General features: G+C 49.3%; 3 protein-coding genes across 3 annotated transcripts; 1 reads left to right on the top strand and 2 right to left on the bottom strand.

Annotated features, from left to right (window-relative positions):
* On the top strand, positions 1–1,156 carry GGI43DRAFT_349181 (ribonuclease E inhibitor RraA/Dimethylmenaquinone methyltransferase). The gene is made up of 3 exons (XM_083202238.1): positions 1–2; positions 92–650; positions 767–1,156. The coding sequence occupies exons 2-3, from the start codon at positions 213–215 to the stop codon at positions 1,037–1,039; spliced, it is 711 nt and encodes a 236-aa protein (XP_083061746.1). The 5' UTR covers positions 1–2; positions 92–212; the 3' UTR covers positions 1,040–1,156.
* Positions 1,157–1,169: 13 nt separating this feature from the next.
* GGI43DRAFT_349174 (armadillo-type protein) lies at positions 1,170–4,536 on the bottom strand. Its single transcript, XM_083202237.1, has 2 exons — positions 2,743–4,536; positions 1,170–2,635 (listed from the first exon to the last, which is right to left on the bottom strand). Exons 1-2 carry the CDS (start codon positions 4,353–4,355, stop codon positions 1,648–1,650), a joined length of 2,601 nt encoding a protein of 866 aa, XP_083061745.1. The 5' UTR covers positions 4,356–4,536; the 3' UTR covers positions 1,170–1,647.
* Positions 4,537–8,676: 4,140 nt separating this feature from the next.
* GGI43DRAFT_382874 (Intradiol ring-cleavage dioxygenase) lies at positions 8,677–9,707 on the bottom strand (the record flags this gene model as incomplete). The annotated part of the gene is made up of 3 exons (XM_083203297.1): positions 8,677–8,877; positions 8,942–9,377; positions 9,439–9,707. 3 exons carry the CDS (start codon positions 9,705–9,707, stop codon positions 8,677–8,679), a joined length of 906 nt encoding a protein of 301 aa, XP_083061744.1.
* Between the last annotated feature and the right edge of the window lie 1,120 nt (positions 9,708–10,827).

The following is a 10,827-nucleotide window of genomic DNA, read 5'->3' as shown; positions in this document are numbered from 1 at the left end:
AGGTACGACTGCACGGCGGCCGCAGTAGAGATTGCTCAGCAAGGTCCGATCAATCCTCCGTAGGATAATACTCAGAATTTGAAATATCCAGCCGGGATAGCGGGCTGAGGAAAATCCCGGTCAGTTCAGCCTGTTCTTGGATGAACGACTTGGAGTCACATGTCAACTGAGATCGTCAGTGACAAATATCAAGATCGTCGTCATATTTCATCATGGCTCAGTCGTCGCCATTGTCTGGCGACATCATTGCACAGCTTGCACAGTACTCGGCGTGTGATATTTCAGATGCTTTGCTGAAGCTCAAAGTGCCCGGTGCCGGCTACATTGCTGACCTCGTTGCATACAACCCGCAACAAGGGGCCCAAGCCACTGAATCACAAATTACCATCGCCCCTGTGTTCACAGTCTTATTTGCCCCCAAGGACCGGTCGTCCGACGATGGCCTGCCCGTCAAAAATATCCCCAAGGATTCCCATTGGGCTGATTTAATACAGCCTGGGACTTTTGCCGTGCTAAAGCAGCCCCCAGGTCAAACAAACGCCGTCTGCGGTGGCATCTTGGCCCTCAGAATGAAAGTACGCCAGGCAACAGGTATCATGGCTGCCGGGAGAGTGAGAGACTTAGACGAGCTGAGAAGTACCGGTTTGCCTGTAAGTTTCCCCCTCACCATCTCGTCTATCCCTGCCACCTGATGTGAGCACACCCCCTCCCTCCTCAATACTCTCCTTTCATAGACGAGCTCTTATCACGGGTCTAATTTTTACAGATTTGGGCCTACGGCACCTCTACTGTGGGATCTGGCCTTGGTAGCGTGCCATGGGCCACCCAGGTTGCTGTCGAGGTCAACGGGGTTCAAATCAACCCAGGCGACGTTGCGTTCAGCGACTCGGGCAACGGCGTTGTGATTATCCCACGAGATAAAATCGACCAGGTCTTAGAACTATTACCCAGCCTTGTTGCGGCGGATGTCAAAGTAAAGGAAGATGTCCTCAAAGGCATGTCAGTCTATGAAGCCTTCAAACTACACCGGGGGACATGAGAGACGACCGACTGAGCAACCGCCTCCAGCGATGCAAGTCCTACTGAGCGCAGCTTGACCTATAGAGTCCCGCCTGGGCTTATGCCTGCCGTCAGTTAAACATAGTCACGAATTGTATATCACGGTTTGGAACATAGGATCTGAGCTCAAATTTCGTCAATACCTATAGATGAAGTGGCCCGCAGGCCTAGTCGTGTCATTAACTCATGAACATGCAATCATACAGAAAAACCCATGCCCCAATGTTTCGACAAAGGAAAATACATTAAAACAAAAACCATAAACCCCTTGGCGCTACCCAATGTCTCCATCTCAACTGGACCGGATGCCCAGGAGCGCGGGAGAAAAGTGACATGGAAATACCCGCCAGCAATAAACACCCTTAGCAATCTTCTTATTTGGTCTTTTTTTCTTTTTTTTTTCTCGTCCCCCTCTCGTTTCCAAGTGGTTATTTGAGACGGAGAGCCACGCATTGCGAGTGGGTTTATACTTCTGCATCGTAAAACGAGCACATATCTGCGCTTTACGGATGTGGATGATATTGGGTAACCCATGCTTCTCAGCAAATGTCCGTTATCTGGAACTAGCGGTGACTCTTTTTCTCTTCATCATGATAACCACCCATCTTTTGGAGGAGGCCTTTTCTGTGAATGGTTCTGTGTCCGTGGCTGTGTCTTTGTCTGCTGCACCTTGTTGGATCCAAAGTCAAGCTTCGGCATGTCGATCTTTGGCGCATCCTCAACCTTCTTTCGCTGGACGCCAGATTTTACTGGGGATCGGGCATCAGCAGGCGGCCCGTATCTGACGTCCTTGACGTCCCATTTATCCTCCGCTGCCGCAGCCACCCACGTCCGGAGTCCTGTGTGGACACTGCCGTAAAATTTCTCTTTACATAGTCGCAAGCTGCCCCCCATGCACCGCTCCCACCCAGAGATGCGAAGGTCGGCTCTCAGCTTGTTTCTCTCCTCCATGGAGAGGGTGCATGCCAGGATGGCATTCATCAGGTCCAGGTGAGACGCGAGATAATTGGTCGCGTCCCACTCCACGCCGCCCACATAAGGGGCAGCGGGCACTGGGGCCTTTTCTTGTGGGAAGTGGCGGCGCATGTATGCATACTGCTGGTCTTCGTTGTTGGTAAGCCGACTCATGGCTGCATCACCTGAGTTGTCTGTCTCAGGCGTTAGCGCGACCACGTTGAGGTGGTGAAGGAAAATCCAGAAGACTTCTTTGGTCACGCTGACGACCTCCTTGCACCAAACCCGGTAAGGCCGCTCTTGTCTCATTTCCAAAACGAATGGAAGCGGTCGGCTAGATTCGTCCGGTTCTGGATCTCGCAGGTGTCTTAGGATGCTTCTAGCCCTGATAACACGCTCGGCGGTGGAGGCAGACTCGATATACGTATACAAGACGGATGTGATAATATTGCGCGTAGTGAATTCGCTAGGACCCTTCTTCTCAGGGTCAAAAAGCATATGTAGTAGTTTGGGGAAGAGGTCAGCCTGGACAGAGTGGAGATACTCCATTGCCCTGGCTGTTGTAGAGAGGGCCTTGAGGCATAATAAGTTCTCGTGAAGCAGAGCGTCCTCGTGCTCCTCTCTATTCAGTTACCGAGTCAGAAAAGGGATAAAAGGAATAAACGAATCTCAAGATACAGCAAGCAACGAAATCAAGAGCGTTAAGAGCAAGGGGAAAACAAAGCTTACCTCCATTCTACCTCCATAATACGGTTCAGCAGCCCGACGATTTCTTTCATTCCTCCTTGCTGGATAAAGTCTTCAATCCAGGCAACGGTCTCATTCCGTAGCAGAAGCCTCAGTTTATGGAGTTTACCAACCTCCACTTGCTGAGGTTGACGCACTTTTCTAAGATACGCAACGTAGTCGGCTGGGCCCTGCTGAAGTTTGATCTTGGACAACAGGCCGCTGCTGGCAGATGAGTTGGCGCTCGAGGCTGGCCTGCCCTCGCTGGCCACACTGTCGGCTGATTTATTTCTGAAATGGCGGCCTAGCGTGCTCTCTCCTTTACTGGACTTTTTAGACGATGAACGGTTTTTAGATACTGAGCGGTTTTTAGATACTGAGCGGCCTTTCTCTTTCTCTTTGTCTTGTTCCTTCTCCTTCTTCGCGCGAGAGAATGTGAAGCTCCGACCGCGGGTTCGCTTCGGCTTTTCCTCTTCAGCATCGGAGACGACGGCTGAGGTGGAAGTAGAGGCAGCAGCAGCGCCATTCACGCTACTGCTCATGCTGGTTCGAGGGCGGTTCTGTTTGCGCTCTAGCTTGGCGGCTCGCATTTCGGCCCAGTCTTGTCGAATGAATTCCATCTTAATCGTGTCGCTCAAGTTTCGCATCTTGTAGCGCTGGTTTTCCGGAATATTTCGGCGGTCAAGAAGCGCCTCGAGCTGCTTATTGATGTCTTTCAAGTCCAGTACAGGACCAGCCGCAGAAGGGGAGCCGGCTCGAGGAGTCGACGTCTCCGACTTTGATCGGCCATGGCCAAAGCTGGCAAAGGTACCAAAGACTTTGCCTCGCTCTCGGATAGACTTACCCTTGAACGAGTCTGATTTGGTCCCGTTGGGCGAATCTGACTTTATAGACGACTTCTTAATGTCTTGCTGCGATCTAGTGGGATACATGAAAGTGCGCGGTCGTTCCTTAGCCATCGAACGCCTCTCTGAGGATTCCCTGGTACTCCTAGTTGGGCTAGGGGGCGGTAAGGAGTTCATCGATTCATTGTTGGCGAATTGAGCGTAAACGGGCAGCGTGGCACTGTGCGGCGGCTCAACCGGTGTTCTATTCTCCTTGTCCTTCCCTGACCGTATTTCGTCATTATTTGTTACCAGCTTATGCAGGCTCTTGACCGTCTTAGGTCGGCTGAGAAGCCCTGTGAGGCTGGGTCCAGATTTCGCCTTCTTCGGACTCTTAGTTGGAGAGGATTCGCGCGATTTATTCATGCTCAGGAACAAGCTCTTCTTAGTAGGTGAGTCTGAGCGGTTCTCTGGCTCAAGCTCCGATCGGCGTTCGTCTCGAGATTTACGCGGTGAGGGTCGAGGAGCCGGCTCCTGCTGATTATGCTGAAGCTCGCCGAGGGCACCGGGATTGTTTCGGGAGAAGTTGCCGACGGGCATGACATTGGAGAACTGTGCTTCCAGGGGCGAGGCCTTGGGAGCCTGCAGCGCGGCGTCGGTGGAGGATTGATCTCGGCGGTGGATGAACTTTAGGACGGATGGCTTCGCTCGTTGATGCTGGTGCGGAGGATGGTGCGGAGGAGTGCCGAAATTGCTGCTGCTGGGATTATAGATGCCATTGCTGGAGGCCATGGCAAGCCTCTGCTCGATATGTCGAACAGAAACACTTGTCTATCTCCTTTGCGTTTCTCTTTGCTGTTCGTGTATCTATATCGGTTTCCGGTTGCACAACCGGGCCCTCCTTTTTTGGGGGGTTTGCGAAAGCCACTTGTTGTACAAAAGGACAAGAACGGGAATTCGACGTCTCGGACGGTAACTATACCCGGGCTGATCTCGAACGCGCAATAATCAAGAAGACGAAGGAAAACAAAGAAAGGAGGCCCTTGGCGGGCCAAAAGGGATTCGGGGGTTGATAATCAAAAAGATGACGAAGTTGGCAAAGAAAGAAAAGAAAGTGCGCCAAAAGAAGAAGAAGAAAAAAGAAAGAAGGTGCCTCAAGTTACAGATGCCAAAGTGACATTGCAGATTGCGGAAAGGGAAGATGTAGAAGAAGCTTGTCGGCACCCAGGCTTGACCCTTTTCAACCTTGTCTTCTGCTCTCTACATGTCTTGCCGGTCCAGAAGAGAGACTGCAGGTGTATTGCGTCAAGTGGAGTATCTCTTTTTCTTTTTAGGGGAGCGCTGACAATTTTCAGGGAGGGAGGGAGCCCCAAGAAGAAACACGCCCGTGGGTTGCGGTCGGTCGCGCGCCTCTCAACACGACGGGGCTTAGCTGGGGGTTGGTGAGTGGGTGGCGGGCTCTGGTCTGTTGTTGATGTGGGGGAGGCTGTTGCCGGGCAACGGGACATGGACATGGGGGGACCGCCGCGCTAAGATGCAAGCATTTTGATGCCAGGGGAAAAAAACAGGACGGGCTGGATGGATGGGCCAAAAAAGATGTCATACGGAGCGATTGGTAAACTAGCTAATGCTGCTGGTGGTGCTAGTGCTGCGTCCGAGGAACTGACTTTGTGAGCTATCGCAACTTGCGTATGAAGTGCGGCTGCGAGTTACGTGCGAATATGCCATGTACAAGATCACTGCTGCTACGCCGACTTGGGTACTAGCTCTAGCTGATGTACGTAGGGACTTATTACGGAGTAAACAAGCACCACATGGGAACCTTTTTCTTCCTTCCCTCTCGCTCTTCTCGCGGAACTGGATCCCTGCCCAGCCGGGCGTGTGGCGCGCGGCGTGCGGCGTGGCGAGGAAGAATTGGGTGAAGCTTGTGTGTGCGAGTGAGACATGCATTGCCAGACAACGATTTGCCGGTTTCTGGGGAAAGAAAAGGGTGTGGCATGTTTTGGTGGAGTAGGTAATTGGAGGAGGAGGAGTGGGCAATCATGAGGTTTTTTTTTAATTTATTGAAACTTTTTCTTCTGATTGCATTTGTCTAGGTTTTTTGACATGTGGCGTGTGATGTGTTCGATAGATGGCGGTGTGTGATGTGCGTAATGTAGCATCGAGATCTATGGTAGGTACCTACTCAGGTAGCAGTAACATATGGCAAAAAAAAGTAAAGAGGCTGGACTACAAAATACGGGCCTATCGCATTGAAGCCGGAAAGTTCCAGGCCTTGTGAGGGGGGAAAGAAAAAGAAAAGGAGACTGAAGGAATAAAAAAGGGAACTGTGACGGCGAGGTTGGAGAAAGTGGCATGGTTGCGTCACACACGTGGCTGGGGATTGTGAAGAAGAAAAAAAGATGGCGGAGGAGCCGTGATAATGAGATTAGTTGAATATCATTGGGTGGGACGCTGAAAACAGGTGAATTGGCCGTGCAGGAGGAACCGAGCCGTTACATGAGAGATACGTGGCGAGGGGGCAGGAAAAAAAAGGCGGGCCGTGCTCGTCTCTCTCGTCTACACGAGTCGATCGTGATGAGATATCACAGAGCACGGTTACAAGGAGCTGGAGTTGCTTCATCTGTTGACAATGGCACCATACGCATTGTACTAACATATGGAGCAAGTAAGTACCTAGGTACCTTTTCTTAATCTTATTAACTTTTCTATGGCTTTTGGCTTAACTTAAAGAACACATAGCGTTGTTGAATTCGCATACTATCTATATTAGTATATAAAAGACTTTTGTTTACCGAGTTGTAAAACGTGTTTATAATTTTAGTTATATAGCTAATGACTTTTTTTAATTTTAAAAACTTTCCGGCTGGGGGAAAAAAACATTTTAATGTTCTGCTACTGAGAGCCCCAAGGCCTTTTCCCGCTACGGTGATTATTAATATAATTGTACAAAATTAAGCTGTTTCAATATTGCAACGGAGTGTGAGCTTTGCAAAGTGGCGCTACGATATGTAGATTTTTGACCCACACGAGGTTTGCGAGCGTCCCGGAACCCCGGCAGAGAAAAAAAAAAAACATCACACCGAGATCCATAAAGAGAAGAGATGAATAATGGCAAGCAGCAGATGTGCTCTATATTAGGTCGGGAGAATGGAGAGTCTATGGCGGGCTGTGTTGTAAGATCCATCCGAGCTGCTCCTAGCGCTACGAGAAAGTGCGTTCAAATCTCAATGACTACCTATTCACCGCTATGAATGAAGATTCTAGGTATGTAAAAGACGTTTTGTCATAACGTAATAAGTTAAGCTAGACATTAAGACAATTGCAAATACACCTGCCACTTATTGCCAGGGGCCTCGAAGAAAATAGCAACCTAAATAGGCAGGTGGCCCATTGGAGTAAATCTACGATTACAATCTGCAAGCTGATGTTTACGATTAATAAGTATCTGAACCATCTATGCCTTTTTATCTTCTACTGCAACATGATTTCTTTACTATTTCACAGACCTAGGGCTTGTACTTTTATTATCACCATTGCAATTACCGCTAAATCATAGCTAGAAATAGCAACGGGAGTCACTGCGTCTACAGATGCAGTAGCTTCATATAAACAAAAAGCAATATTCTATTATTGAATGCTATGATTGAATTTTATTTTTCCCGGTAAAACGACTACTGACATTCGTAGCGATGATTTCTACCTCCTTTGCGCTTTTCGCTCCACGTGGCTCCTCAGAAGAGTTTCTAAATGCCATAGTATATAACTCCTATTTCTTCTAGCCCACGCCGGAAAATTATCCATCTACCTTCCTTCTATCACGCTGCTTGAGATTTTAGAAAGACGATGCCAGTTTGAAGCTTGGGATTATTAATGGAAGCAAAGGCCTTTACCTAAACGCCAAAGGCACCACGGGATAAACCATTTACCGGATGGCAAATGATGCACCAACATATGGGCGATAGGTTATTCAGCATACAGTCTTCTTGATTATGGCATTGAGAATGTGATTAGCGTAGCAGGCAATCTCTAGTAGCTTCGCTAGCACTGCAGAGGATACGGATGGAAAGGATACCGACTTACCAGTGACTGGTGTATACCGAGCCATGGTCCAGGTTATAGGGTTCAGTGTTATCGAAGATAAGATGCACTATTTCTAACTTAACATACTTTCACATCATACAAGTTATTTAAGGGTACTTTTGTGTTATAGATGGCGTATCAGCAGCTAGAGTGAGCAATTGTCCAAACCTAGCATAGAGAGATGTTCTCTCTATCGAATTGGGCAGCTCCCGGAAGAAAGCTTAACCGGAATACTATATCACAATCTCAGTTAATAGCTCCTCATAAGCAAGCTATCCGTCTCTGGAAGCGTATAACACCTACAAAAACTCAAAGGCTCGATACTAAAATGCTGTTAGCTTAGACTCGGTAGTTTGATCAAAGCGACCTTCACATCAAGCTACGCCGAAGCTCCCGTAAGGCAGCGATTTTGGAAGCCATCATGAATGTAGTTTTGGCGCCGTACCGAATAGGTTAGTCGAGTTTGCAAAAGTGGTCTCAAGCTGAAAGAAGGTAAGATGAAATGCCGTCGGCATATAGCCCAGCATTGGCGATGTTTGGCCAACCCACGGCCGTGGGACCCCTGCCGTCTGCATCTCGGGAGATCGCCCCCACTTTAGTGCTGGACCCTGAATTCATGCTCTCTGCGCGTGGAATGCATACATGATGCATGCTGCATGCAAGCAAGAGCGAGAAATCGTGAATGGAGCACATGCTAATTCTTTCCGCGTACTTTGTAATGTTTCTCTTGATGGCATGTATAAAAATAGCACAGAACAGGACAGGGCTTGTGAAGCAGCACATGTCACAAAGAAAATGCTATATATAATAGTAAATGATACAATACATACATGCAAAGCTAGCTGATAATACAACCGAAGGATGATTTTTTCCATCTCATCATTCTATCCTCCACCCCAATTATACATGAAAAACCAAAACAACAGATATGTAGTTAACCAAATACCGCTGCAGCCTGTAATTTTGTTTCTCTATTTTTTTGTTGATTATTTGTTTCTTTTTTTTCCTCCGCTCCATTTAAGAGAAAGGTTTAGAACTGCTTGCCCTTGTAGCCCTTGGGAGCGAGGACGATGTTGTACTCTAGATCCAGAGTAGCCTTGTCGTCGCCCTTGAGGGGCTTGAAGTCGATGAGGAGGTCGTCCTTGACAGCGAAGACAGTGTCGGTGGCCAACCAGGGGTCGTCCTTGGGGTAGAGCTGGGTTGTGCAGCCCTTGTATTCGGGGTGAGTGACCTGTTAAAGAAGACTGGTTAGCAATGCTCATTTTTCCCCAGTGATTTATGCATGTGAAGCTTACCATGATGTGGATGTGGGCAGGGCGCATGGGGTGGCGATCCATCAGAGACAGCAGCGAGTAGGCAGGACCATCAGTAGGCAGAGAGTAGGCAGTAGGGTGGTAGCAATAGAAGTGGTATTTGCCGTTCTCGTCGGCTCTGAACTTGCCGCGCAGGTTGTTGGGGGTCTGGTTCTCAGGGTCCTGGAAGTCGTATTTGCCGTTGGCGCTGGCCTGCCAGATGTCGAAGACGGCGCCGGGGATGGGCTTGCCGGTCAGCAGATCTGTGATGACGCCGTGGAACAGGGCGACGCGGCCGTCGGGGTTGGGGTCCTGGATGATGGAATCGCCGTTCTCACGGAAGGGGGCGTTGGGAGACCAAAAGGGACCAAGGATGGATGATGAGGTGGGATCAACGTCGCCCTCAGCGACGATCTTGTTGGCGATTTCATCAACGAGGCTAAAGTGGCGTGTTAGTCAAGGGTGCTGTAGGAGGGTATAAAGTAGAATGAATGACTTACGATTCCAAGCCGAGCACATCAGAGACTCGGTGAGCCTCATTTCGGGTCTTGGTTGAGATCTGGCCAACAGCGTTGATAAAGTGCACACCAGTCATCCACTCGTCCACAGTAAGTTCAACCTCGCGGGCAAAGTCGTGAAGGTGAGTTAGAAGAGCGCTCATGACCTGGCGGTTACGAGGAGTCATGTTGGGACCCATGGTCTCAATGACACGCTTGGTGAAGGTAGGGTCGAAGCGGGCCGAAGCGCCGTTGGTACCGTTGGTGGCCATTTTGTGTTGTGTTGAGTTGTGTGTGTATGTGTATGTGTTGTTGGTGTTGAGAGTGTAATCGAGAAATGAGACTGAAGCTTTGCTGGTGGTATCTATGTATGTATAAAAGTACTAGTTGCTGTATGAAAGAGGAAGAGAGAACTAAGAATGCAATGAAGAATGAAGTATGGAAGAAGAATGGAAGACGGAAGACGGTGGGACAATGAGATATATATAAAAAAAAGAAGATTCAAGTGGCCATCTTCCACCCACAGCTATTAGGATTGCATAGCTGCACCTATACGCCATCGGGCGGGTAAAGAAACTGCTGTCAGACAAAATAGCCTCGTGGTCAGTGGTCGAGGGGCAAAGTGTGGGGAAAAACATGCGATGGGCCATGAAGCCACCGGCATATGGGGGAGTATTTTTTAGCCACTTGGTGTCGCGGAAACGATGTCCGGGAGCTGGAGTCGGGACTGCGCTGTGCGGGTGCGGTGCTCAGCGATGATGTGAGCGGCCCCCGGGAGAGCCGCCGGGCACGCACAGCTGCCTGCTGCGAGTCTACAGCGGTGGTGCTAGCATTTTAGTTGTACCTATGCTACCCATTTGGCCCTTAATAAGCTGGCTGGACGTATTACAGATCACGCCCGACAGCAGTAGTAATGAGTATGAATGATATAATTTAATTTAATATCTGATAACAACAATAATAACAACAACAATAATATTTGAGCAGCAATAGATCTCATACTGCGCATCTACAGCATCACATCCGTGGCAACTCTTCCCCGGATGGCCCTCCCGCCGCATCCCCCACGGATACATACCATTAACTACCCGACAGCGCACAGCCAGAGCCAGATTGCCCATTACTTTTGCGCCTGTTGCCAATTACCGAATCTACAAACCGGCCGGGAAGCCCCTCATTTTTCGTTTTAGCTCCTGCGGGCCCCCCGCTAGCCCCAAACCCCACACTAGGCGAGCCAGGCGAGCTCTTTTTTTTCCTCTTTGCCCCGCGATTTGTATTATTTCAGTGGTTGATACCGGGTCCAGTGAGCGGCAAGCGGGAAAAAGCACGACAATGACGAACATTTCCAAATTGTTCCCCTTGATTCGAGTTCTCTGCTCCGGATATAACGGC

This window comes from Trichoderma evansii (assembly GCF_050947405.1).
Source record: "Trichoderma evansii strain SZMC 28006 chromosome Unknown GGI43scaffold_7, whole genome shotgun sequence".
In the NCBI taxonomy this organism is placed as follows: domain Eukaryota; kingdom Fungi; phylum Ascomycota; class Sordariomycetes; order Hypocreales; family Hypocreaceae; genus Trichoderma; species Trichoderma evansii.
The sequence above is the reverse complement of the archived record's forward strand: the minus strand, read 5'-3'. Positions and strand labels throughout refer to the sequence as shown.

What these genes read in the sequence shown, in the direction of transcription:
- GGI43DRAFT_349181 (XM_083202238.1), top strand. Translation starts at nt 213, where the DNA reads ATGGCTCAGTCGTCGCCATTGTCTGGCGACATCATTGCACAGCTTGCA. An exon ending in TGAGAAGTACCGGTTTGCCT is followed by an intron (nt 651 to 766) that starts GTAAGTTTCCCC and finishes TAATTTTTACAG; the next exon opens with ATTTGGGCCTACGGCACCTC.
- GGI43DRAFT_349174 (XM_083202237.1), bottom strand. Translation starts at nt 4,355, where the DNA reads ATGGCCTCCAGCAATGGCATCTATAATCCCAGCAGCAGCAATTTCGGC. An exon ending in ATTATGGAGGTAGAATGGAG is followed by an intron (nt 2,636 to 2,742) that starts GTAAGCTTTGTT and finishes GTAACTGAATAG; the next exon opens with AGAGGAGCACGAGGACGCTC.